At 47.8% G+C, this 27,854-nt stretch overlaps 1 protein-coding gene across 1 annotated transcript; it reads left to right on the forward strand.

Moving 5' to 3' along the window:
• LOC140189879 (caspase-14-like) lies at positions 1–27,600 on the forward strand. Its single transcript, XM_072246217.1, has 7 exons — positions 1–579; positions 3,733–3,830; positions 6,582–6,734; positions 12,744–12,960; positions 15,678–15,785; positions 24,106–24,215; positions 25,066–27,600. The coding sequence occupies exons 1-7, from the start codon at positions 567–569 to the stop codon at positions 25,162–25,164; spliced, it is 798 nt and encodes a 265-aa protein (XP_072102318.1). The 5' UTR covers positions 1–566; the 3' UTR covers positions 25,165–27,600.
• The last annotated feature ends 254 nt before the right edge of the window (positions 27,601–27,854 follow it).

Consider the following 27,854-nt stretch of genomic DNA (forward strand, 5'->3'; position numbering starts at 1 on the left):
GAGAGAGAGAGGATGTGTTGTACTCCACACCACTTCTCTACTCTCCTCCCTCTCCCCCTCCTCTGTAACCATCTATACTACTACAAGTTTGTGTGATCTTTGCCAGAGTACACCCCTCCCTGTCTCTGTAACCCCTCCCTCTCCAACGGCCCTCCCTGCCTCTGTAACGGCCTCCAGCCCCTGCACCCCTCCACATCTCTGTGACCCTCCATCTGGTCCCAATATCTCTCCTTTCTGAAACTCCCCTTCCCCATCTCTATGACCCCTCCCTGTGTCTCCATCACCCTTCCCCGTCTCTTTAAGACCCACCAGCAGGAGACCAACACCCCTCACTGTCTGTCTCTATAACCCCCATCTTTCCCTCTCCCTGTCTGAGGTAAGCCCTTTCTCTTTCACTTTCTTTCTGTCAAAGGAAGCTTCACTCTCCTCACACCCCTCCCCCGGGTAAGAAATGACAGCTGAGGGGTGGGGAGTAGGTTGTAGCTGATTAATCCTGTTCTGCTGTTGAGAACCGGCGTGACTGGATATCACCTGTGGAACGTTGCTGCTGTCTGCCTGGTGCAGGAATGTCTTCCACCGGTGAGTACACGCCTGGTCGGGTGGTGGGGGGAACCTGGCTCTGGGGGTGTCCCGAGACCCTTGTGTTGGGACCCCCATATCGCACTCTCCCTCTCTCAACATCTGTCTCGCTCCCTCTATTCCTCTCTCACTAACTCTTCTCACCCGCTCTCCTTTCTCTCTCTCTCCCTCACCTCTCCCTCCCTCTCTCTCTCTCTCCCCCCTCTCCCTCTCGTCTCCCCACCTGCTTTCCTCACTCTCCCCATGTTTCGATCCTTCTATCCCACTCGCTGCCCTCCCTCTCTCACTACCTCCTCTCTCCCCGTATTCTCTCTCTCGCTCCTTTCTCTCCTTTCTCCCCCTCTCTCTCTCCCCCTCTACCCTCTCCCTTTCTCCCTTCTCTCCCTTTCACACTCCTTTCGCTCTCCCTTCCCCTCACCCCACTCTCTTCCCCCTCTCGCCACTGTCTCTTGCCCCTCCCCCCAGCTGTGGGACGAGGGTGAGCCTTTCTCCCGGAAACCACAGCACAGACACACCCTTGTAAGAATCTCAGCCAGTCCCTGCCCCCACTCGGCAATCTGGGAATGTTGCCAGTGATTAACGAGTGGAGGCCGCTCCATCCCCACCATCCAGTGCTGTCCCTTTGGTCAGTATATTCCCGGCCAGCGGCTATGGGCTTGCAGCGTTCCCAGATTCCAGAGGAAAGGTGCCAGAATGCCAGCTGATTCCGGGAAATGAGACTCCCCTTCCGGGAATCATCAAGAGTTGGGATGTGGGTAAAGGGGAGGATACAGAGGGAGAGAGAAATAGGGGAGGGGGAAGGGAGCGACAAAGGGAGGTGAGGATGGAGGGAAGGGAGGTGGGAGAAGGGGTGGGGGTGAGAGAAGGGGTGTATGGAAGCGACTGAACTGGATGTTTGGAAGATGATTTGGGCCCCAGGCTGAATCGGAAAGGTCAGGTACAGGCCGAATCAAGGTGGTGCAGTCCAGGCTATCGAAGATTTAGCACTGGACCCGATTGAAAATGTCAGGGTGTCGAGGTCCGAGGTGAGGGATGGGCTGGTTCAGGTCACTGCTCCATGACGTTTGCTTGGCTCTGCACTGAAGTAAGGGTCTGTGGACAAAGTGCTTGGGGACTTCAGTTCTGAACATCATTTGTTTGTGTTTATTGTTTGCAGGATTTCTGCTTTATTTCTCTTTTTGCTCATTGGATGTGTGATGATCTTTTTTAAGGGTTTTATTGGGTATCTTTGTTTTGTGGCTGCTGTAAGGAGACAAATCTCAAGCTTGTATAGCGAGTATAGGTATATTCTGATAAAAAATGTACTTTGGAATCTTTGAGAGAGGGAGGATATCATGAAGCTGGAGAGGGAGCTTTCATTTAAAATGCTGGCGGAACTGAGCAGGTCAGGCAGCATCTATGGAAAACGTACGGGCTGAGACCCCCGAAATGTTGACTGTACTATCATTGAACCCTCCGACAAACTTTGTACATCTATAAGTCATAAGAGCCGAATTAGGCCGTTCGGCCCATTGAGTCTGCTCCACCATTTCACCATGGCTGACTCATTTCCTGCTCAGCCCCATTCTCCTGCCTTCTCCCCGTAATCTTCCACACCGTGACTGATGAAGAATGTACCAAGCTCCACCTTAAATGCCCCCAGTGACCCAGCCTCCACTGTTGCCTGTGGCAATGAATTCCACAGATTTACCACCCTCTGGCTGAAGAAATTCCTGCTCATCTCTGTTCTAAATGGACATCCCTCTATTTTGAGAGTGTACACTCTGGTCCTAGACTGCACCGCCACAGGAAACCTCCTCTCCATGTTCACTGTATCAGGGCCTTTCAACATTCAATAGGTTTCAATAACATCCCCCCTCATTCTTCTGAATTCCAATGAGTACAGGCCCAAAGCTATCAAAAGCCCCTCATATGATGACCCTTTCCTGGAATCATTCTCGTAAACCTCCTTTGAATCCTCTCCAATGTCAGCAGATCCTTTTTCAGATAAGGCCCCCAAAACTACCGACGATTCTCCAAGTGAGGCCTCACCAGTGCCTGATTAAGCCTCAACGTTACGTCCTTGCTTTTATGTTTTAGTCCTTTCAAAATGATTGCTACCATTTACCTTCCTCGCCACAGACTCAAGCTGAAAATTAACCTTTAGAGAATCCTGCATGAGGTCTCCCAAGCCCCTTTGTACCTTGGATTTTTGTATGTTCTCTTTATTTAGAAAATAGCGTATGCTTTTATTCCTTGCAGTAACGTTCATGAGCATTTAGGTTCAAAGCAAATGTATTATCAAAGTATATATTTGCCACCATATACAACCCTGAGATTCGTTTTCTTGTGGGCATACTCAACAAGTATACAGAATAATAACTAGAGGAGAATTAATGAAAGACCACCCAATTAGGGCATTAAACCAAAGAACAGATAACAAGTTGCACAAACACAAAAAGAAGAAATAATAAATAAATAAGCGGGAACATGAGATGAAGAGCTCTTGAAAGTGGGTCCATAGGTTTCGGGAAGAGTTCAGTGATGGGGCAAGTGAAGATATCCCCTCTGATTCAAGGGCCTGATGTTTGGGGTAGTGACTGTTCCTGAACCTGCTGGTGTGAGTCCTCCCTTCACTGGGTTTCAGTGAGATCCCCACACCTCAGTTCTTCCCTCTTGCAGGGATGAGGTTCTGTTGCCATTTCCATAGCTCTGGGGTTTTATGGGAAGGCGTTGCTAGCCCTATGTTCAACCCTCTTCCTTTCACAGCCGGGTTTGTGACCGTCCGCAGGGGTGTCTTAACTCATGGTCTTAATATTTATTATTTATTTTGTTATTATTACCATTTCTATAACTTGCCTTTTTCATATTGGTCGATTTTCCCAGTTTTTGTTATGTGATGTTTTCTATTCTTTCTAATGTGTTTCTTACTCTTTACTGTGAATGCCCTCAAAAATGATGAATCTTGGGGTAGTCTATGGTGATGTATACATTATTTACTTTAAACTCTGGAAAGAATGGCAGTGGACAGGCCGTGGTGAAGAGCATTTTTGAGTGAAGTTTCCCTTTGGTTCAGGAGCCTGTTAGTTGAGGGGTAATAACTGTTCCTAAAACCGAGTCTTTCTCTCAACTATGGGCTCCAGGGCTTCATTGATCTTGAATTTGTTTCCTCAGATGTGGACAGCGAAGCTGCCCTGGAGTCCCCTCGTCCAGACAATGATGTGTCGTTGCCATCACCGAGAGCCTCTAGGCCGCAGGACGTGCAGGATCAGGTGGGTCAGGGAGGAGTGGGGTAGACACATCTGGTGAAACGATGTGAGCTCAGTACGCAACAGGGGGCGGTGGTGGGGGAGGAGACCATTAAACAGCACGGGCGTTGACCAGACCCTGGGTGTGGCATCACATGGGCGTCCAACTCGCAGGTCAAATGGGAGAGAGGCCAGAGGTGTGGGTGTGGTCAGTTGTCAGGCTGGTGGACTGGCGAGGGGGTTGGGGGTCCTGTCACCAGTGAGACCAGAGGTTGAGGCCTAGTTTTCAGGGTCCCACTATTGGTGAGTCCAGTGTTCATAGTCTTTGGTTCAGGTTCTCATTCATTGTTGTCTGTGAGTCCTACATTGATACTAGATATTGAGGTCCAAAGACCAGTAGGAAGCCTGGGTCAAGGCCCAAAGGCCAGACAGCGGTCCGGGTCAAGGCCTGAAGACTGGTAGGAGGCCAGGGTCGAGGCCTGAGTCCAGGCCTGAAGACCTGTAGGAGGCTCAGACACTGGTTAGAGGCAGAGGCCAGATGGTGGTCTGGGTCAAGGCCCAATTGAGGCACAAACATAGCATGCCCACAACTCACTAACCCTAACCCAAATGTCTTTGGAATGTGGAAGAAATCCACATGGTTGTAGGGAGAACATACAGTGGGAAGCGGGCAGGGAGATAGGACCCGTGGTTTGGAAAAGGGGAAGGGAACGGGAAACACCAGAGAGACATTCTGTACTGATCAATAAACCAATTATTTGGAATCAGATGACCTTGCCTGGTGTCTCAGGGCTGGGTGTGTCTGCTCCCACACCCCTGGCACTCGCTCCCTGCCACCTGTTCCACACCCCTCCACCCTCGCCATTCCCAACACCCTTTGTTCCCAGGGACCCTGTGATCTCCGTCTCAGAGGCCGACCTTAGGCTGTCTTTAAAGAGAGTGAACCCTCGCAATGTGGAATGCCCCAATAGAGTACCTGGCAAGGCTCTGAAAACTTGCACCAACCAACTGACGGGAGTATTCAAGGACATTTTCAACCTCTCACTGCTATGGGCAGAAGTTCTCACGCTTCAAAAAGGCAACAATTATGCCAGTGCTTAAGAAGAAAAATGTGAGCTGCCTTAATGACTATTGCCCAGTAGCACTCACATTGACAGTGATGAAATGCTTTGAGAAGTTGGTCATGACTAGACTGAACTCCTGCCTCGGTAAGAACCTGGACCCATTGCAATTTGCCTATCACCACAATAGGTCAACGGTAGGCACAATCTCAATAGCTCTTCACAGGGCCGTAGACCACCTGGACAATACAAACCCCTGTGTCAGGATGCAGTTCATTGACTATAGCTCAGCATTGAACACCATCATTCCCATGATCCTGATTGAGAAGTTACAGAACCTGGGCCTCTGTACCTCCCTCTGCAACTGGATCCTCGACTTCCTAACCACAAAACCACGATCTTTGTGGATTGGTGATAATATCTCCTCCTCGCTGATGATCAACACTGGTGCACCTCTCTCTGTAGCCGCGACTGTGCGGCTAGGCATAGCTCAAATACCATCTATAACTTTGCTGATGATACAACCATTGTTGGTAGAATCTCAGATGGAGACAAGAGGGCGTACAGGAGTGAGATATGCCAACTAGTGGAGTGGTGTTGCAGCAACAACCTGGCAGTCAACGTCAGCAAGACGAAAGAGCTGATTGTCGATTTCAGAAAGGGTAAGATGATAGAACATATACCAATCCTCATAGAGGGATCGGAAGTGGAGAGAGAACAGTTTTAAGTTCCCGGATGTCAAAATCTCTGAGGACCTAACCTGGTCCCAACATATCGATGCAGTTATAAAGAAGACAAGACAGCGACTGTACTTCATTAGGAGTTTGAAGAGATTTGGTATGTCAACAAAAACAATCAAAACCTGTAGATGTACCGTGGAGAGGATTCTGACAGGCTGTATTCTATGTGGTATGGGAGAGGGGGGCTACCGCTCAGGACCGAAAGAAGCTGCAGAGGGTTGTAAATTTAGTCAGCTCCATCTTGGGCATTAGCCTATAAAGTACCATGACATCTTCAAGGAGTGGGGTCTCAGAAAGGCAGTGTCCATTATTAAGGACCCCCAGCACCCAGGGTGTGCCCTGTTCTCATTGCTACAATCAGGAAGGAGGTACAGAGCCTGAAGGCACACACTCAGCGATTCAAGAACAGCTTCTTCCCCTCTGCCATCCGATTCCTAAATGGACATTGAACCCGTGAACACTACCTCACTTTTTTAATATATATTATTTCTGTTTTTGCATGATTTTAAGTCTATTCTATATATGTATATTGTAATTGATTTATTTATTCTTCTAGATTATGTATTGCATTGAACTGCTGCTGCTAAGTTAACAAATTTCACGACCCATGCTGGTAATAATAAATCTGATTCTGATTTATAAACTGGCTCTCCGTTCCATGTTGACAAATACAGTAGTGTGCAAAAGTCCCGTTCACCCTAACAATAGAAAATCTGCAGATGCTGGAAATCCAAGCAACACACACAAAATGCTCCTGTTCACACTCGCTATCTACATGTGCCTAAAGCTTTTGCACGTTACTGTATAAACTTGTTACAGGCAGCGGCAGGATTTGAACCCAGATTACTGGCACTGTAAAGGCGTTACGCGAACCGCTAAACTACTGCAGATTAATTCGTTGAAGTTATTCAGGGGTTTGTAGGTAATGGTGGGACAGAAATGTGATGTGATATTTCCTGTATTCTATCTCACAGGATGACCGCTACAACATGTCCGGTGTAAGGAAGGCCTTCATCCTCTGTGTCACAGAGCAGAGAGAAGGGGCCAAAATAGATTTGCGTAATCTCAAGGATATATTGCAGACCCTGGATTTCGAAGTGACTGAGTGTATCAATCCGACTGGCAAGGTGAGGTATTTTCATAGTATTTGTTCACTGTATAGGGTCCACATTTCCGAGGATCTCACCTGGTTCCTGGACTCCTCCATCCTGATCAAAAAGGCACAACAGCACCTTTATTTCCTGCGGAGCATGAAAAAAGCTCACCTCTGTCCCAGGATACTGACGGACTTTTACCGCTGTTCCACTGAGAGCATACTCAGCAACTGCATCTCAGTGTGGTATGGCAATTGTCCCGTATCGGACTGCAAAGCACTCCAGCATGTGGTGAAAACTGCCCAGCAGATTATCGGCACCCAATTGCCCACCATTGAGAACATCTACCATAAACACTGCCTGGGCAGGGCGAAAAGCAATATCAGGGATGCATCTCATCCTAACTATGGACTTTTTACTCTTCTCCCATCCGGTAGGTGCTACAGGAGCCTCCGTTCCCGCACCAGCAGGCACAGGAAGAGCTTCTTCCCTGAGGCTGTAACACTATTGAACCTCACATCACAGCGCTAAGCAGTATTGCATCTGTATTGTGCTGTCTCAGTACTTTTATATTTGTGTGCTGTCGCACTTACTTTTATTCACAGTTATTTTGTAAGTAACACTATTCTTTGCATTTCTGGTCAGGTGCTAAATGCATTTCATTGGCATTGTATCTGTACCCGGCACAATGACAATAACACCTGCAAGAAGTGCATCCAGCTGCAGCTCCTAACAAACCGCGTTAGGGAACTGGAGCAGGAGCTGGATGACCTGCGGATCATTCGGGAGAATGAGGAGATTATAGGTAGTAGCTACAGGGAGGTAATTATGCCAAAGGAGCAGAGGACAGGAAATTGGGTCACTGTCAGGCGAGGGAAGAGGAAAGGGCAGGCAGAGCAGGGTTCCCCTGTGGCCATTCCCCTCAACAACAAGTATACCGCATTGGATACTGTTGGGGGGGGATGACTTACCTGGGACAAGCTGCAGTAGCTGGATCTCTGGCACTGAGTCTGGCTCTGCAGTGCAGAAGGGAGGGTGGAAAAAGAGGAGAGCAGTAGTGATAGGGGACTCGATTGTTAGAGGTGCAGATAGGAGGTTCTGTGGTCGTGACAGAGAATCCAGGATGATTTGTTGCCTCCCGGGTGCCAGGGTCAAGGTTGTCTCTGATCGATTGCATGACATTCTGAAGTGGGAGGGTGATCAGCCAGATGTCGTGGTGCACATTGGTACCAATGACATAGTAAGGAAGAGTGAGGAGGTCCGGGAGAGTGAGTATAGAGAGCTTGGTAGGAAGTTGAAAAGCAGGACCTCGAGGGTGGTAATCTCAGGATTGCTACCTGTGCTACGTACCAGTGAGGGTAAGAATAGGATGCTCTGGAGGATGAACAAGTGGCTGAGGAACTGGTGTAGGGGGCAGGATTTCAGATTTCAGGATAATTGGGACCTCTTCTGGGGCAGCTGGGACCTGTACAAGAGAGACGGTTTACACTTGAACTACAGGGGGACCAATATCCTTTCAGGGAGGTTTGTTAGTGCTATTGGGGAGGCTTTAAACTAGATTTGCAGGGGGATGGGAACCAGAGTGCCAGAGCCGACAGTAGGGCTGGGGTGAAAATAAATGATGTTAAAAGTTCAAACAAATCCGCTAATAGAAAGGTTGTGAGTGGTGGTAAAAATCTTCTGAGGTGTAAATATTTCAATGCTAGGAGTATTGCGGGGAAGGCGGATGAGTTGAGGGCGTGGATTGATATGTGGAGTTATGACGTTATAGCAATTAGTGAAACTTGGCTACAGGAGGGGCAGGACTGGCAGCTTAATATTCCAGGGTTCCGATGTTTCAGATGTGATCGAGGCAGAGGAATGAAAGGTGGGGGAGTAGCATTGCTTGTTAGGGAAAATATTACTGCAGTGCTCAGGCAGGACAGATTAGAGGGCTTGTCTACTGAGTTCCTATGGGTGGAGCTGAGAAACAGGAAAGGTATGGCCACATTAGTGGGGTTGTATTATAGACCACCCAATAGTCAGCGAGAATTGGAGGAGCAAATCTGCAGAGAGACAGCAGGGAACTGCAGGAAACATAAGAGTGTGGTGGTAGGGGATTTTAATTTTCCACATATTCGTTGGGACTCCCATACTGTTAGGGGTCTAGATGGGTTAGAGTGTGTAAAATGTGTTCAGGAAAGTTTTCTAAATCAGTATATAGCGGTACCAGCTAGAGGGGATGCAATATTAGATCTCCTATTAAGAAACGAGTTAGGACAAGTGACGGAAGTGTGTGTAGGGGAGCACTTCGGTTCCAGTGAATCATAACACCATTAGTTTCAACCTGATCATGGATAAAGATAGATCTGATCCTAGGGTTGAGGTTCTAAACTGGAAGAAGGCCACATTTGAAGAAATGAGAAAGGATCTAAAAAGTGTGTATTGGGACATGTTGTTCTCTGGCAAGGATGTGATCGGTAAGTGGGAAGCCTTCAAAGGAGAAATTTTGAGAGTGCAGAATTTGTATGTTCCTGTCAGGATTAAAGGCAAAGTGAATAGGAATAAGGAACCTTGGTTCTCAAGGGATATTGCAACTCTGATAAAGAAGAAGAGAGAGTTGTATGGCATGTATAGGAAACAGGGAGTAAATAAGGTGCTTGAGGAGTATAAAAAGTGCAAGAAAACACTTAAGAAGGAAATCAGGAGGGCTAAAAGAAGACATGAGGTTGCCTTGGCAGTCAAAGTGAAGGATAATCCAAAGAGCTTTTACAGGTATATTAAGAGTAAAAGGATTGTAAGGGATAAAATTGGTCCTCTTGAAGATCAGAGTGGTTGGCTATGTGCAGAACCAAAAGAAATGGGGGAGATCTTAAATGGTTTTTTTGCATCTGTATTTACTAAGGAAACTGGCATGAAGTCTATGGAATTAAGGGAAACAAGTAGTGAGATAATGGAAACTGTACAGATTGAAAAGGAGGAGGTGCTTGCTATCGTGAGGTAAATTAAAGTGGATAAATCCCCAGGACCTGACAGGGTATTCCCTCGGACCTTGAAGGAGACTAGTGTTGAAATTGCAGGGGCCCTGGCAGATATATTTAAAATGTCGGTGTCTACGGGTGAGGTGCTGGAGGATTGGAGAATGGCTCATGTTGTTCCGTTGTTTAAAAAAAGATCAAAAAGTAATTTGGGAAATTATAGGCCGGTAAGTCTGACGTCGGTGGTGGTTAAGTTATTGGAGGGAGTACTAAGAGACAGAATCTACAAGCATTTGGATAGACAGGGACTTATTAGGGAGAGTCAACATGGCTTTGTGCGTGGTAGGTCATGTTTGACCAATCTATTGGTGTTTTTTGAGGAGGTTACCAGGAAAGTGGATGAAGGGAAGGCAGTGGATGGTGTCTACATGGACTTCAGTAAGGCCTTTGACAAGGTCCCGCATGGGAGGTTAGTTAGGAAAATTCAGTCGCTAGGTATACATGGGGAGGTGGTAAATTGGATTAGACATTGGCTCGATGGAAGAAGCAGAGAGTGGTAGTAGAGAATTGCTTCTCCGAGTGGAGGCCTGTGACTAGTGGTGTGCCACAGGGATCAGTGCTGGGTCCATTGTTATTTGTCATCTATATCAATGATCTGGATGATAATGTGGTAAATTGGATCAGCAAATTTGCTGACGATACAAAGATTGGAGATGTAGTGGACAGTCAGGAAGGTTTTCAAAGCTTGCAGAGGGTCTTGGACCAGCTGGAAAAATGGGCTGAAAAATGGCAAATGGAGTTTAATACAGCCAAGTGTGAGGTATTGCACTTTGGAAGGACAATCCCAAGTAGAACATACAGGGTAAATGGTAAGGCACTGAGGAATGCAGAAGAACAGAGGGATCTGGAAATACAGATACAAAATTCCCTAAAAGTGGCGTCACAGGTCGATAGGGTCGTAAAGAGAGCTTTTGGTACATTGGCCTTTATTAATCAAAGTATTGAGTATAAGAGTTGGAATGTTATGATGAGGTTGTATAAGCATTGGTGAGGCCGAATCTGGAGTATTGTGTTCAGTTTTGGTCACCAAATTACAGGAAGGATATTAATAAGGTTGAAAGAGTGCAGAGAAGGTTTACAAGGATGTTGCCGGGACTTGAGAAACTCAGTAACAGAGAAAGGTTGAATAGGTTAGGACTTTATTCCCTGGAGCGTAGAAGAATGAGGGGAGATTTGATAGAGGTATATAAAATTATGATGGGTATCGATAGAGTGAATGCAAGCAGGCTTTTTCCACTGAGGCAAGGGGAGAAAAAAACCAGAGGACATGGGTTAAGGGTGAAGGGGGAGAAGTTTAAAGGGAACATTTGGGGAGACTTCTTCACACAGAGAGTGGTGGGAGTGTGGAATGAGCTGGCAGACGAGGTGGTAAATGCGAGTTTTTTTTTTGACATTTAAGAATAAATTGGACAGATACATGGATGGGAGATGGGAGGTGTATGGAGGGATATGGTCCGTGTGCAGGTCAGTGGGACTAGGCAGAAAATGGTTCTGCACAGCCAAGAAGGGCCAAAAGGCCTGTTTCTGTGCTGTAGTTTTTCTATGGTTTCTAAATTGAATCTAATCTAATCTAATATTTCTCACTCACTCTTAGAGAAATTGGGGGGGCATATCACCTGTTTTCCTCCCCCCCCCCCCCCCCCCCCCGTGTTGGCAAAGGGATTCTCAGATTTGAGAAGGGTCGAAATCGGAACGACTTTGTTATTGTCACGTGAACAGTGAGGAGGAGATGGTCACCTCTTTGTACACTGTGGCTTTGTGAAGAGGGTCTGGATAAGGCAGCAGGGATCTACAAGTTGCTACGAGAAAGACAAAGAAGGACCGGCTGTGATGAAATGGTGAAGTAGACTTGATGGGCTAAATGGCCTAATTCTGCTCCTGTATCTTATGGTCAGACCCCGGCACCTGCTTGGCAGAGGACTTGTCTGGTCTTCTGGGAGGGTAGGGGCGGGGGGACACGCAGTGACAGACAACGAGTGAGTACCCCGGTGAAGGACGCCCAAAGCATGCTTAAGCCAGTTCCATTTGTCTGTACTTGGCCCGTGTCATAAGACACCACCCACCACGTGACAATTAACCAATTTACTAACTTATCGTTTTCTGTTTGTACGACTTCAATTTATTGAAAAGATCTGTATGGATGGGAAACAATTCAAATGTTTAGACTGTGCTTGTTGTTCTGTACTTAATATTTCAGTAATCTTGTATATATACTGGCTGATTAAGCATTCTTGTTCTTTTAAGTAATCCATTACAGGTTGTATGTATAAATACGTGAATTGCATACTACTGTCATATCGCATACAGTTTGCCCACTACAGAAAGGATGTTGAGGCTTTGGAGAGGGTGCAGAGGAGGTTTACCAGAATACTGCCTGGTTTAGAGGGCGTATGCTATCACGAGAGGCTGGATAAACTTGGGTTGTTTTCTCTGGAGTGCCGGAGGCTGAGAGGAGATCTGATATGTGAGGCATCAATAGAGTAGATGGGGAGTATCTGTTTCCCAGGGTTGAGATGTTTAATACCAGAAGGGCATGCATGAAAGTGAGAGGGGGTAGGTTCAAAGGGGTAAGTTTTTTACTCAGTGCCTGGAATGTGCTCCCTGGTATGGTGGGAGAGGCAAATATATTAGAGGTTTCTAAGAGCAGTTTGAATTGGCACATAAATGTGCGGAAGATGAAGGGATATGGACTTTGTGTAAGTAGGAGGGAATAGTGCTTGGGTGTATTCTTTTTAATTTTTAGCTGGTTCAGCACAACATTGTGGGCCGAATGGCCTGTTCCTGTGCTGTATCTTCTATGTTCTATCATGCTACCATGTGAAACGTGCACACCTTGCATAAAGTAAACCCAAAGTTCCCCGACTCCTGTGTCTTCATTTGAATTAATCTAATGTTTTGAAATGACAAACCTGTACTTGCTCAGCATCTGAACCAAGTTTGGATGCAGGGCGAGGAGCAATAGTCTCACGAGCCGTGGCCAGAGGGGCAGTAAACAAGGGCATTCACACCTTGGCTCTTCACGCAGGAAATCATCTCCTCCCTGGAGAAGTACCGTGACAGCATCGAGGACGAAGTCTGCTGCTCCTTCGTGTTCATTCTGGCGCATGGATCGGAGGGCAAGGTTAAGGGTCGTGACAAAAAAGAGGTTGACCTTGAGGAGATCTTCGACATGTTCAACAACGAGGAGTGTTGTAGTCTGCAGCAGAAGCCCAAGGTGTTCGTCATCCAAGCCTGCAGAGGAGGTGAGAACAGAGAGAGAGACACACAAAGATAGAGAGAGAAAGAGAGGAAAAAAAAAGAGACAGAGAGTGACACAGACAGAGAGACCGGGAGAGAGGGAGACAGAGAGGGAATGACAGATAGACAGAGAGACGGGGGACAGACAGAGAGAGTGACAGAGAGGGACAGATAGACAGCCGGAGAGAGAGAGAGAAAGGTGAGATGGGGAGAGGCAGGCAGTCAGAGAAAGAGACAGAGAGACTGTGTGAGAGAGGCAGAGATATGAGATATGACAGGCAGACAGACACTTGGTGTGAGAGAGAGAGAGAGAGAGAGAGAGAGACTGAGAGGAGAGCAGGAAAGAGAGAGAGTAATACGAGAGTGAAAGGGAAGATGAGATGAGGAAACAGGCTGAGAGGAAAAGGGAATGAGAAGGGATGGGAAGGGTGAACAGGGAAAATGTGGAACAAGCAACTTGGGGGAACTTCGGCAAACCCACTACATGCCTCACCACACCCAACTACATAACGGGGGTGAGAGAGGGTAGAGACAGAGAGAGGTGAGGGAAATGGAGAGAGAGAGAGAAAGAGACAGAGAGGGAGAGATACAGGGGTCTCAGGACCATTTCCAAATGCAGCTTTCCCCAATCGCCCAGACATGTACTCGCTGGTAGAAGACATTCCTGAACTACTGAGACAGGACCAACATCCCCCAGACAACAGGAAGATGTGCCCTGTCTCAATACTGGCACAGGGTTAATCAGGGTGGGGTGAGGTGAGGGGGATGGAGTGAGGAGGTGTTGGAGTGGGGGGTAGGGTGAGGGGGATGCGGTGGGGGTGTTGGGGTCAAGGGGATGAAGTGAGGGTGTTGGGGTGAGGGGGATAGGGGATGGGAGTTAGGGTGAGGGGGATGGAGTGAGGGTGTTGGGGTGAGGGGGATGGGGTGAGGGTGTTGGGGTGAGGGGGATAGGGGATGGGGGTAGGGTGAGTGGGATGGGGTGAGGGGGATGCGGTGGGGGTGTTGGGGTCAAGGGGATGGAGTGAGGGTGTTGGGGTGAAGGGGATAGGGGACAGGGTTAGGGTGAGGGTGTTGGGGTGAGGGGGATGGGGGTGGGGTGAGTGGGATGGAGTGGCTTTCCCTGAGGCCCACAGGACCAGGAATTCTGCTAGTTGGATCAGGATGAGACGTATTTGTTGCTTCCTGCATTCAATATACTCCAGGCTCATCCTGTCTCTCGATTGCAATTCCTGCTCTCTCCACTCACCCCTTGGCACCTCTCATGGCTGGAATTTTCTCAGGGCGGCACGGTTATCGTGACACCATTGCAGTGCCAGTGACCCGGGTTCGATCACTGTCAGTAAGGAGTTTCTCCGCTCTCACGAAACCGCTTGGGAGCAAATTCCATGCATTTACCACCCTCAAGAAGGGAAGGAATTTTTCATCCCATTTCAAATTGCTTTGGTTGTGCCCTGAGCCCCACCCCCACCCCCACCCAGAGACAAAAGAAACAAACCCCTCCCAGGGTTTACACACAACCTGTTCTTTGCAAGTATGTGATGGGACAGTGTGGAGGGAGATTCACTCTCTGTCTGACCCTGGGAGTGTGCGATGGGACAGTGTGGAGGGAGCCTCACTCTGTGTGTGACCCCGGGAGTGTGTGATGGGACAGTGCGGAGGGAGTTTCATTCTCTGTCTGACCCCGGGAGTGTGTGATGGGACAATGTGGAGGGAGTTTCACTCTCTGTCTGACCTCGGGAGTGTGCAATGGGACAGTGTGGAGGGAGCCTCACTCTGTGTGTGACCCCGGGAGTGTGCGATGGGACAGTGTGGAGGCAGCTTCACTTTGTGTCTGATCCCAGGATTGTGTGATGCAACAATGTAGAGGGAATTTCACTGCGTGTCTGACCCCAGGAGTGTGTGATGGGACAGTGTGGAGGGAGCTTCACTCTGTGTCTGAACCCAGGAGTGTGTTATGGGACAGTGTGGAGGGAGACTCCTCCGTGTCTGACCCCGGGAGTGTGTGATGGGACATTGTGGAGGGAGTTTCATTCTCTGTCTGACCCCGGGAGTGTGTGATGGGACAATGTGGAGGGAGTTTCACTCTGTGTCTGACCCCAGGAGTGTGTGATGGGACGGTGTGGAGGGAGCTTCACTGTGTGTGTGACCCCAGGAGTGTTGTGATGGGACAGTGTGGAGGGAGCCTCACTCTGTGTCTGACCCTGGGAGTGTGTGATGGGACGGTGTGGAGGGAGTTTCACTCTGTGTCTGACCCCGGGAGTGTGTGATGGGACAGTGTGCAGGGAATTTCACTCTTTGTCTGACCCCAGGAGTGTGTGATGGGACAGTGTGGAGGGAGCTTCACTTGGTGTCTGACCCCGGGAGTGTGTGATGCAACAGTGTAGAGGGAATTTCACTGCGTGTCTGACCCTAGGAGTGTGTGATGGGACAGTGTGGAGGGAGCTTCACTCTGTGTCTGACCCTGGGAGTGTGCGATGGGACAGTGTGGAGGGAGCTTCACTCTGTGTCTGACCCCGGGAGTGTGTGATGGGACAGTGTGGAGGGAGCTCTATGTCTGACCTTGGGGGTATGCGATGGGATGGGACAGTGTGGTAGGAGTTTTTCTCTGTGTTCGACTGTGGGATTGTGTGATAGGTCGGTGTGGAGGGAATTTTTACTTTATGTCTGGCTCTGGGATTGTGTGATGAGATATATAATGGAAAGTTTTGATGTATTTTTCTAGAGAAAAAAGACCATGGTTCTGATTTGGCCGGCTTCCGTGCTTTGCCTTCGGAACCTGAGAAACTCCCGATGGTTTCGGACACCTTTGTCGTGTACCCCTCACGACCAGGTTAGTTGTCTCCTTGCTCCATCGTCGATCCCAATCCACCTTGAGTCTACTCTTCCCTCTCCAGAACACCATCCACATGCATTCCCAGACTTCCAAATCCCCATCCCAAAGCATCCACAATTCCAGTCTTCCAAATCCCCATCCCAATCTACCAAATCCCCATCCCAATGTATCCAGTCACCATCCCAACGCATCCACCATTGCAATTTTCAGAATTCGCTTCCCAAAGAATGCATAATCCCTATCTTCCCAGTTCCCATCCCAAAACATCCACGATTCCAACTTCCCATACCAACCCAAAATGCCCAGGATTCCACTCTTCCCTTACCTCATTCCAAAGTGTCAGCAATTCCAATTTTCCCAATCCCCATCCCAAAACATTCAATCTCAGATCTTCCAGACCCAAATCCCAACCCAGGAAAGGCCCTAACACCTGGATTTCTCTGAGCCTCAATTTGGCGACATGCATAGCAAGATCCCACGGTGATTGTTGGCCCCCTCTGGGTGCCTTGGTTGTCCAAGGACCCCCTCTACCCTACATTCCAGGCAGGGAATCTCACTCACTAGTGGGTGTTCTACAGGGTCTGTGTTGGGACCGATTCTTTTTACGTTATATGACAGTGATCTAGATGATGAAATTGATGGCTTTGCGGGCAAATTTGCAGACAATACAAAGAGGCGGAGGGACAGGTAGTGCTAAGGAAGCAGAGAAATTTAGACAGATTATAAGAATGGACAAAGAAGTGGCAGATAGAATATAGTGTCAGGATATGTATGGTCATGCACTTTGGTAGAAGGAATAGACTATTTTCTAAATGGAGAGAAAATTCAAAAAACTGAGATCCAAAAGGATTTACTAACCCCTCCCTCCACTTCCTCATCTAGGTCATTTATAAAAATCACGAAGTAGGGGTCCCAGAACAGATCCCTGAGGCACACCAGTGGTGACCGACCTCCATCAGAATATGACATGTCTACAACCACTCTTAGCCTTCTGTGGGCAAGCCAGTTCTGGATCTACAAAGCAATGTTCCCTTGGATCCTATGCCTCCTGACTTTCTCAATAAGCCTTGCATGGGATACTTTGTCAAATGTCTTGCTGAAATCCACCTACTGCTTTACCTTCATCAATGTGTTTAGTCACATCCTCAAAAAATGCAATCAGGCTCGTAAGGCACAACCTACCTTTGACAAAGGCATGCTGACTATTCCTAATCATATTATGCCTCTCCAAATGTTCATAAATCCTGCTTCTCAGGATCTTCTCCATTAACTTACCAGCCACTGAAGTAAGATTCACTGGTCTATAATTTCTTGGGCTGTCTCTACTCCCTTTCTTGAACAATGGAACAACATCTGCAACCCTCCAATCCTCCGGAACCTCTCCCGTCCCCATTGATGATGCAAAGATCATCACCAGAAGCTCAGCAATCTCCTCCCTCGCCTCCCACAGTAGCCTGGGGTACATCTCCTCCGGTCCCGGTGACTTATCCAACTTGATGCTTCCCAAAAGCTCTAGCGCATTCTCTTCCTTAATATCTACATGCTCAAGCTTTTCAGTCTTCTGTAAGTCATCCCTACAATCGCCAAGATTCTTTTCCGCAGTGAATACTGAAGCAAAGTATTCATGAAGTACCTCTGCTATCTCCTCCTCTTCCATACACACTTTTCCACTGTCACACCTGATTGGTCCTATTCTCTCACGTCTTATCCTCTTGCTCTTCACATACTTGTAGAATGCCTTGGGGTTTTCCTTAATCCTGTCCGCCAAGGCCTGCTCATGGCCCCTTCTGGCTCTCCTAATTTCTTTCTATGGTCCTTCCTGCTAGCCTTATAATCTTCTAGATCTCTATCATTACCTAGTTTTTTGAACCTTTGGTAAACTCTTCTTTTCTTCTTGACTAGATTTATAACAGCCTTTGTAGACTAGGGTTCCTGTAACCTACCATCCTATGCCTGTCTCATTGGAACGTACCTATGCAGAACCCCAAACAAATATCCCCTGAACATTTGCCACATTTCTTCCGTACATTTCCCTGAGAACTTCTGTTCCCAGTTTATGCTTCCAAGTTCTTGCCTGATAGCCTCATATTTCCCCTTACTCCAATTAAACACTTTCCTAACTTGTCTGTTCCTATCCCTCTCCAATGCTCTGGTAAAGGAGATAGAATTATGAACACTATCTTCAAAATGCTCTCTCACGGAGAGATCTGACACCTGACCAGGTTCATTTTCCAATACCAGATCAAGTACAGTCTCTATTCTTGTAGGCTTATTTACATATTATGTCAAGAAATCTTACCGAACACACCTAACAAACTCCACCCCACCTAAACCCCTCGCTCTAGGGACATGCCAATCGATATTTGGGAAATTAAAATCTCCCACCACAACAACCCTGTTATTATTACACCTTTCCAGAATGTGTCTCCCTATCTGCTCCTTGATGTCCCTGTTACTATTGCGTGGTCTATAAAAAATACCCAGTAGAGATATTGACTCCTCCTTGTTCCTAACTTCCATCCACAGAGACTCAGTAGACAAACCCTGCATTGCGTCCAGCTTTTCTGCAGCTGTGACAGTATCGCTGATCAACAGTGCCACGCCCCCTCCTCTTTTGCCTCCCTCCCTGTCCTTTCTGAAACACCTAAAACCCGGCACTCAAAGTAACTATTCCTGCCCCTGAGCCATCCAAGTCTCTGTAATGGCCACAACATCATAGCTCCAAGTACTGATCCACACTCTAAGCTCATCCGCTTTGTTTATAATACTCCTTGCATTAAAATAGACACATCTCAAACCATCGGTCTGAGCGTGTCCCTTCTCTATCCTCCCCCTCACACCATCTCCAAGATTTCTCTATATGTGAGCCAACCACCTCTTCCTCCATCTCTTCAGTTTGGTTCCCACCCCCCAGCAATCCTAGCTTAAACTCTTCCCAATTGCCTTAGCAAACCTCCTCGCCAGGATATTGGTCCCCCTGGGATTCAAGTACAACCCGTCCTTTTTGTACAGGTCACTCCTGCCCCAAAAGAGGTCCCAATTATCCTGAAATCTGAACCCCTGCCCCCTGCTCCAATCCCTCAGCCACACATTTATCCTCCACCTCATTCTATTCCTGTACTCACAGTCGCGGGGCACAGGTAGTTATCCCGAGATGACTTCCCTTGTGGTCCTGCTTCTCAACTTCCTTCCTAACTCCCTGTAGTCTGCTTTCAGAACCACCTCCCTTTTCCTGCCTATGTTGTTGTTACCAAAATATACCAGGACCTCTAGCTGTTCTCCTTCCCACTTCGGGATATTGTGGACGCGATCAGAAACATCCCGGAACCTGACACCTGGAGGCAAACTACCATCTGCGTTTCTTTCCTGCGTCACAGAATCACCTGTCTGACCCCCTAACTACAGAGTCCCCTATCACTGCTGCCATCTGCTTCCTTTCCCTACCCTTCTGAGCCACAGGGCCAGACTCTGTGCCAGAGCCGCAGCCACTGTTGCTTCCTGCAGGTAGGCTGTCCCCACCCTCCCCCACCCAACAGTACTCAAGCAGGAGGACTTATTGTCGAGGCGTACAGCCACAGGGGTGCTCTCTAGCGTCTGACTCCTGCCCTTCCCTCTCCTGACTGTTACCGGCTTATCTGTCTCCCCAGGCCCCGGTGTGACTACCTGCCTATAGCTCCTCTCTATCACCTCCTCACTTTCCCTGACCAGACAACGATCATCGAGCTGTATCTCCAGTTCCATAACCCGGTCCCTCAGGAGCTGCAGCTTGACGCACCTGGCGTTGATGTGGCCGTTCCAGGAGGCTGAGAGTCTCCAGGACTTCCCACATCTGACACCGAGCAGAGAACACTGGCCTCACACACATTCTTCCTGTCTGTATTCTACATAAGCAGCCTACCTCACCTCAACCCGTTATCGCCTAAGCCCAGTTGAGCCAAAGCCTTTCTACTCTGTCTCCCTCTACTCTGGCGCCCGCTCTATAAGGTGTCTCCTTTTAAACTCTTCTCATTGCTCTCACTGGCTGACATCCACGCGCTTGTGCAGTCATGCCCCAATCAAACCGCTGAAGAAATAGCCATCTCCCTTTAAACTCCTCTCGTTTTTAAACTCTTCTCACTGTTCTCACTTTCTAACGTCCACACACTTGCACAGTCAAGCCTGATCAAGTTGGACTCCTTAGGCTTTTGACTACCAGGAAGCTGTCACACACGTTCGTTAGTGCCATCTTGATGGAAATTCCAGGAATGACAGGTTTATGATGTGAGCAGCGATTGAAAGCTCCGGGCTTGTACTTTCTGGAATTTAGAAGAACTGAGTGGGGGGTGGGGAAGATCTCATTGAAACCGATCGAATTTTGAAAGGCCTAGATAGAGTGGACATAGAGAATACAGTATGTTTTCAATAGTGGGTGAGTCTAGGGCCAGCCTCAGAAAAGAGGGATGTCCCTTTCAAACAGAGATGAGGAGGATTTCTTTTGCCAGAACGTGGTGAATCTGTGGAATTCATTGCTACAGGCAGCTGTAGAGGCCAAATCATCGAGTATATTTAAAGTGAGGTTGATAGGTTCTTGATTAGGTTGCCAGACAAGCTCGAATGCACATGGATGCATCCACGATCTGAAAGCTGGCATCTCATTCACTATTATGTCATCACCCGACAACAAGACATCTCTGACGTTCGTATCACCAGAGTTAAGCGTGGAGCTGAGTGCTCAACTGATCATCAAATGGTATGGTCGGATCTATGTCTATCGATCAAACCTCCACGCAGACCGAATGCTGCCAAACCACCCAATAAGTTGAACACCACCAAATTAAAACACCGCGAGTTGGCTGATGCCCTGAAATTCTCTATGGAAACTGCTCTAAGCAGACTGGTTGAGAATCCACTAGACGATATTACTGATCAGAAACGGTCTACAGCGCTGCCCAGGACACCTCGGGGAAAGTCAAGCACAAGCAGCAGGACTGGTTTGATGAGAGCAACCAATCTGTGCAAGACCTTCTCAGAGCTAAGGCAGCTGCACACCAGGCTCTTCTTCGACACCCAAACTCAAGTTCCAAGAAACGTGCCTTTTTGAGTGCAAAATCAACTTTGCAGAGGCAGCTGAGAGCTATGAAAGACCAGTGGTGGGTGAACAAGGCCAAGGAGTTACAGGCCTTCGCTGACTGTAATGACTCAAGAAGCTTCTATGAAGCAATCAAGGCACCTCACAACTCCTGAGCAAGGACAGTACATCCATTTTCACTGAGAAGTCAGAGCACATAAAAAGATGGCAAGAACACTTCCACGAGCTGCTGAACAGTCCAGGAACCATCACCAATGAAGCAGTAGGCAGAGTACACCCTCGACCCATAGTGTTCGAGCTAGATGCTCCCCCTACTCTTCACGAGGTCATCAAACAGCTAAAACCCAACAAAGCACCAGGGCCTGACGGTATCGCAGCCAAAATCTACCAGTATGGTGGTCACACACTGACATCATGCCTGTACCAGCTGTTCACAAAGTTGTGGGGAGCTGCAGAACTACCACAAGACTTCAAAGATGCATCAATCGTGACCATCTACAAGAACAAGGGAGACAAGGGAGACTGCAACAATTACCGTGGCATCTCTCTTCTGTCAGTCGCGGGAAAATGCCTCGCGAAGATCATCCTTAGATGCTTGGTGTCCAACATCAGTGACAACATCCTTCCAGAAAGCCAGTATGCTTTTTGAACGGGCCGTAGCACAGTGGACATGATCTTTTCACTGAGGCAGCTCCAAGAGAAATTGTGTTGAGCAGCAGAGAAGTCTCTCTGTCACATTTGTTGATCTAACCAAAGCGTTTGACACTGTTGGTAGAGATGGCCTGTGAAAACTCCTGCCAAAATTTGGTTGCCCCCATGCCTAACCAACATCATCCGTCAGTTCACGAAGGCATAGAAGGCCGCGTCAACGTGTGTCGTGAATTGTCAGACATATTTTCCATCAGCAACGGCGTAAAACAGGGTTGTGTTCTGGCTCCTACTCTGTTTGGACTATTCTTCGCTGCTGTTCTTCAGGATGCCACATCAGACCTGAAGTCAGGGGTCTTCCTACAAATGAGGGCTGATGGCGGGCTCCTCAACCTCGCAAGACTGAGAGCAAAAACAAAGGTCAGGGAAATTATGGTGCATGAGCTACAGTTTGCTGATGACTGTGCACTGGTTGCCCACTCTCTTGAAGACTTACAGGAGATCACCAGTCGCTTTACCAGCGCAGCCAAAAGCTTCGGACTGACAATCAGCCTGAAAAAGATGGAAGTTTTGTACCAACTGGCTCCTGGCTCAAGCGATGAAGAACCAAATGTCCTCATTGATGACACTCATCTCAATGCTGTCAACAAGTTTTGCTACCTGGGCAGCATAATAACATCCTCAGCTTCTCTGGATGTAGAGGTTGAGTCAAGAACCAGAAAAGCCTGCTTTGCCTTTGGTCAGCTGAAAGATCAAATTTGGTTGCAGAACATCAGGTTGGCCACCAAGTGCAAGGTTTACAGGGCAGTTGTCATATCAACCTTGTTATAGGGATGTGAGACATGGTGCCGATATCAGAGACACTTACGCCAGCTTGACCAACTGCAGCAGCGTCACCTACGTTCTCTGATGAAGATCACCTGGCGAGATAAGGTCTCCAATACCGAGGTCCTCTCTCGAGCTGGAATGCCAACAGTTTCAACCTTGGTGATGTCAGCCCAACTGCGCTGGGCAGGACATGTTGTCAGAATGGCTGACGGAAGACTGCCCGAGGACGTCTTGTACAGCCAACTGTCCAGTGGTACCCGAAAAAGAAGAGGCCAGTGACTACGGTACAAGGATGTTCTTTACAAGAGCCTCAAGAAAGCTGGCATTGCCCCATCAACATGGGAGGATCTGGCTGAAGATTGCTCACAGTGGAGGGATGCCATCAGGAAAGGTGTGGACGCTGCTGAGAACAAGCTCAACGAGGCAACAGAGGAAAGGCACAGGAAGCGCCACAACAGAGCTTCTGCTCCTGCTGCCCCTCCAGGCCTCACCTGCCAAGTATGTGGCAGGCAGTGCCCGTCAAGGATCGGTCTGTACAGCCACTCCAGGACACACATATCAAACCCTACTAACTGACTGAAAGGAACCATCATCATCCTATGGGATAGATAGCCAGAGAGAGAGAGTCAGGGCGTGAAAGGTTACAGAGAGAAGGCAGGAGAATGGGACTGAGAGGAAAATGGACCAGCCATGTTGAAATACAGGAGCAGACTCGATGAGCCGACCTTTCTGTCCATTCATTCACTTCTGCGGTCTTGCTGTCATAAAAAAGGAGGAGGAGAGGAGAAGGTGGCGGCGCGATGCAGTGTGCGCAGCCGTTCTGAATGAATATCGTATGTGTAACTAGGGGGGCCATGCACAATCCAGATTTGATGGAGACAGCCGTGAGAGTACAGAGGAACACCTGGAGTAACTTCTGAAACGCCTGCTTCACTGCCACTGCTACCGTGTGATCCAGAATCTCCAGAAAAGAAGGCCCCAAATCCTCGGCTTTGCCTATTGCTTGTTGCCGGGGCCGGGGCCGAGTATGTGCTCGGTCCTCGGTGTCGGAGAGGTGGTCGGAGGCTCGGAGTTTTCAGATGGACTCGGAATTGGACTGTGGTTGGATGCTTCCAGGATACTGCATCGACAAGTTGGCGCTGGAGTTTTACCGTCTGCGTGAGATGATGGGACTTTCGAGAGACTTTGAGACTTTAACGTGCCATGGTCTGTTCTTATCAAATTACGGTATTGCTTTGCACTGTTGTAACTATATGTTATAATTATGTGGTTTTTGTTAGTTTTTAAGTCAGTTTGTCATGTGTTTTCGTGATATCATTCTGGAAAAACATTGTATCATTTCTTAATACATGCATTACTAAATGACAATAAAAGAGGACTGCATGTCCTCATAATCTAATCTTAAAAAAAAGCTGTAGAGTTGACGTGCCTCCACGATCACCTGCAGCCTCAGCCACAGATCTAGCCCTCAGCAGACCCTCCCGGTTCATCGATGGCTTTTCATTCGGGTATGCACGGTACGTTCTCGTAGGCACACACTCATCCACACAGGTTTTGATGAAGTCAGTTACGGCTGCGGTGTACTCAATCAGACTCTGAGATGAAACCCTGAGTACAGTCCAGTCCATCGATTCAAAGCAATCCCGTAAGCGATCTTGCGCCTCTCTTGTCCGTACCCTCTTGCTCCTCACTGCTGGTGCTGATAATAAATTAATTGAGACGGCTTCCTGTTCCCACCCTGTGCTCCATTCTAATTCTGTGACTCCTCTGCAGGTTACGTGGCCTATCGGAACCCAGAGAAGGGATCATACATGATCACATTCATGACGGAGGTCTTCAGAAGCCACTGGAACCGGGAGCATCTGTATGACATGTTCGTCAGGGTAAGACAGAGTTAAGGCAATTGGGGTGTGAAGGAAGAGGGGAGAGAGATTGACTTATCCCTCAGCCCCACTCAGAGGGGAGAAGATCCTCGTTTCCCTTGTTTGCCGGTTGGAATGTGCCAGAGGAGCTCAGCAGATCAGGCAATGACTGTGGACGGGAATAAACAGTCGACGTTTTGGGCCGAGACCCTTCATCAGGACTGGAAAGGAAGGGGGAAGAAGCCAGAACAAAAGGTGGGGAGGGGGAAAGGGGGAGGAGCAAAAGTTGGCCTGAGATAGGCGAGGCAGGTGGGATGAAGCAGGAATCTGGGAGGTGATAGGTGGAAGAGGTAAAGGGCTGAAGAAGAAGGAACCTGATAGGAGGGGGCAGTGGACCATGGGAGAAAGGGAAGGAGGAGAGGCACCAGTGGGAGGTGATGGCAACTGAGGAGAAGAGAAGGGGTAATAGGCGAGCCAGAATGGGGAATGAAGAGAGAAGGGGAGGGGAGAAATTCTGGAGGTTAGAGAAATCAGTGTTCATACTATCAGGTTGTACACCATCCAGATGGAATATGAGGTGTTTCTCCTCCAACCTGAGTGTGGCCTCATCATGGCAGTAAAGGAGACCATGGAGTAACATGTCGGAAAGGGAATGGGAGTGGAATTTAAACGAGTGGCCACCTGCCTGTTGTGAGAGATGGAGCGAAGGTGCTGAAAGAAGTGCCCCCCCACCCCCTATCTACATTGGGTCTCACCGCTGGAGATTTCCAGCATCAGCAGAATCTCTTGTGTTTGTGCTGGGTTTACATGTTGGGCCTTGAATTCCTGCTGGCCTATTCTCCAACTGAACCAACACGATTGGGTCTTTCAGGTGAACCGACGGATGGTGAGCGGAAAATATGACAAATACAAGACCACTCTGGTGATGGAATCGACCCTGACCAAGGCCATCTACCTCAAACGCACCTGATGCTGAAAGTTGAGACTGAGCTGAATTCACTTCGTCTCAGAACAGCTCCGGACATTAATCAGATACGGCATCACTCACTCACACAGATTCAATGTCAATTTCAATTTTTTTTTTCTCTCCTTCCCTCCTCCTTGCCCCCACTCTCACAAACTCACTCAGTCTCTCTCACACACACACATATACAAACACTCTGTTTAAAGTTTAACAGAATTATAGAGCACTACAGCACTGAAGCAGGTCCTTTAGCCCATCTAGTCCGTGCCAAACAGTTTATTCTGCCTAGTCCCATCTATGATATCATTGGAATGATGCTGAAAATTAAGTTATTTTTAAGATAAGACAGTGGAAGAGGAGAAGATGGCGCGACGCAGCGCTCAGCAGCCACTCCAGTGGTGATATCTGTTATCTGTCAAGTCGGATGCCGTGCAGAATTCTGATTTGATGGAGACAGACACGAGAGCACGGAGGAACATCTGGAGAAACTTCTGAAATGCCTGCTTCGCTGCCGCTGCTACTGTGTGATCCAGAATCTCCGGAGGAGAAGGCCCCGAGTCCTCGGCTTCGTTTGTTGCTCGGAAGAGATGGTGCTCGGTGTCAGAGACTTGAAGTTTTCAGACGGACTCAGAGTCGGCTGTGGTCGGGTACTTCCAATGCATTGGCAGTTGTTGGCGCCTAGAGGTTTATGGGAGGGAGAGTTTCTCCCTTTTGCCGCCTGCTGTCGGGACTATTGGGAGTCGATCGGAACTTTGAAACTTTTTTTTTACCCTGCCCATTAGATTATGAAGACATGCAATCCTCTTTTATTGTAATTTAGTAATGCATGCATTAAGAAATGCTACAATATTTCCTCCGGTGTGATATCACAAAACACAGGACAGACCAAGACTAAAAAAACTAACAAAACCACATAATTATAACATATAGTTACAACAGTGCAACAATACCATAACTTGATGAAGTACAGTCCATGAGCACAGTAAAAAGTTCAAAGTCTCTCAAATGTCCCACATCTCACGCAAACGGGAGAAGGAAGAAAAACTCTCCCTGCCATGTCCAACCACAGTCCGACTCTGAGTCTAAAGAAAACTTTGAGCCTCCGATCAGTTCTCCAACACCGAGTACCGAGCACCATCTCTATCTGAACGATTCGACCTCAATCTCGGTGGCCAACAGCAGGCAAAGCCGGGGATTTTGAGGCCTTCCCTCCAGAAGATTCTTGATCACGCAGTACAACAGCAGCGAACTTGCATTTCAGAAATTTCTCCAGATGTTCCTCTGTGCTTTCACGTCTGTCTCCATCAAATCAGAACTGTCCACGGCCCCTATTTAACAGATAAAATATCATTTTCACCGGAGGGCTGCGCACGGGCGGCGCGCTGTTATCTCTGCTCCCCCCCCTTGGTCTGCTCTTTATCAAATTATGGTATTGCTTTGCACTGCCGTAACTATATGTTATAATTATGTTGTCTTGTCAGTGTCAGTCTTTGGTTTGTCATGTTTTTTTTGTGATATCACTCTGGAGGAACATTGTATCATTTTTTAATGCATGTATGCATTTCTAAATGACAATAAAGGAGGACTGAGTGTCCTCATAATCTAATCTAATCTAATCCTCTGGCCTCTCCCCACACTCATGATGGGACTTTGGGTCTTCGGCACAAGATTGGTATTCAACTGTACACGTACACAGCTAAAGAAAGCAACATTCCTCTGGGACCAAGGTACAATATGTACTCCATAGACACATCCAGCACATAAAATAAGTTTAACATTATACGCCTTTAAACCTCTACCTTTCCTCAGAACACACTTCCTCAGATTCACTTTCGCTTACTCTAGTATTCTCTTGTTTCATTGTGAGAGTTTGGGCCCCTGCGGAGTTTGTCAATTTGGGTGGACGTCCTGTGGCCCTTCAGCATCGAGTAATAATGAAGACGTGTAATAAATCAGAACATTTTACTCTAATGCAGAACTTTCTGAAGATTTATTCACTTCTGGGGTCATGACATCTCAAAAGTTTCCCCACCTTGCTGCCTGTTTCAGGAGTGGGGTGACCCCCTCACTCTGGAACTACTGTGGGGAAGGGGCTCCCATTGTGCTGTTGCAGAGGGAGTTTGAGGAGTTAGACCCAGCGATGATTTTATATTTCCAGAAAGGATGACGGACCTCTTGTTGCTGGGGTTTTACAGAATGGGGGAAATGGTGGGAGGGTCTCATTGAAACCTGCACTGAACACAATATTTTTTCAAAGTGTTGCATCCCCTGACATTTTTTGTTGTTATGCTGGACCACTTGAACATGAGCACAAATGTAATTTCAGACCACTTGTATCATGTAGGAATTTGGAGAAATGAGAAATTAACTTTTATTGAATACTAGACAGGGGGGTGACCCTCTGATGTGAGCAGAATGAACATTAAATTTTCCTGAATGCTATTGGTATCACTTTGCTTTGGAAACGGAAGTAGAAAACCTCATTTCATTAAAGAAGAACAACGCGTGGCAAAGCAAATATAGCTGTTCCTCATTTAACAAAGGACACTTTTGATGGCATCATTTCATTTCATAATATCTTTTGTTCTTTTTACTACACCATCTTCTCATGTTTCTTCTCCCCATAATTCCTTTCTTTTTTTTTGAAGTGCCGTTTTCAATTATTTATGTCTGTAATTGATTAATAATAAGCATCG

The sequence above is a fragment of the Mobula birostris genome, chromosome 29 (genome assembly GCF_030028105.1).
Source record: "Mobula birostris isolate sMobBir1 chromosome 29, sMobBir1.hap1, whole genome shotgun sequence".
NCBI classification, from domain to species: domain Eukaryota; kingdom Metazoa; phylum Chordata; class Chondrichthyes; order Myliobatiformes; family Myliobatidae; genus Mobula; species Mobula birostris.

Bases quoted from the DNA above. Each gene is read 5' to 3' on its own strand.
- LOC140189879 (XM_072246217.1), top strand. The intron at 3,831-6,581 runs GTGGGTCAGGGA...TCTATCTCACAG, and splicing joins CGCAGGACGTGCAGGATCAG to GATGACCGCTACAACATGTC. The intron at 12,961-15,677 runs GTGAGAACAGAG...GTATTTTTCTAG, and splicing joins CATCCAAGCCTGCAGAGGAG to AGAAAAAAGACCATGGTTCT.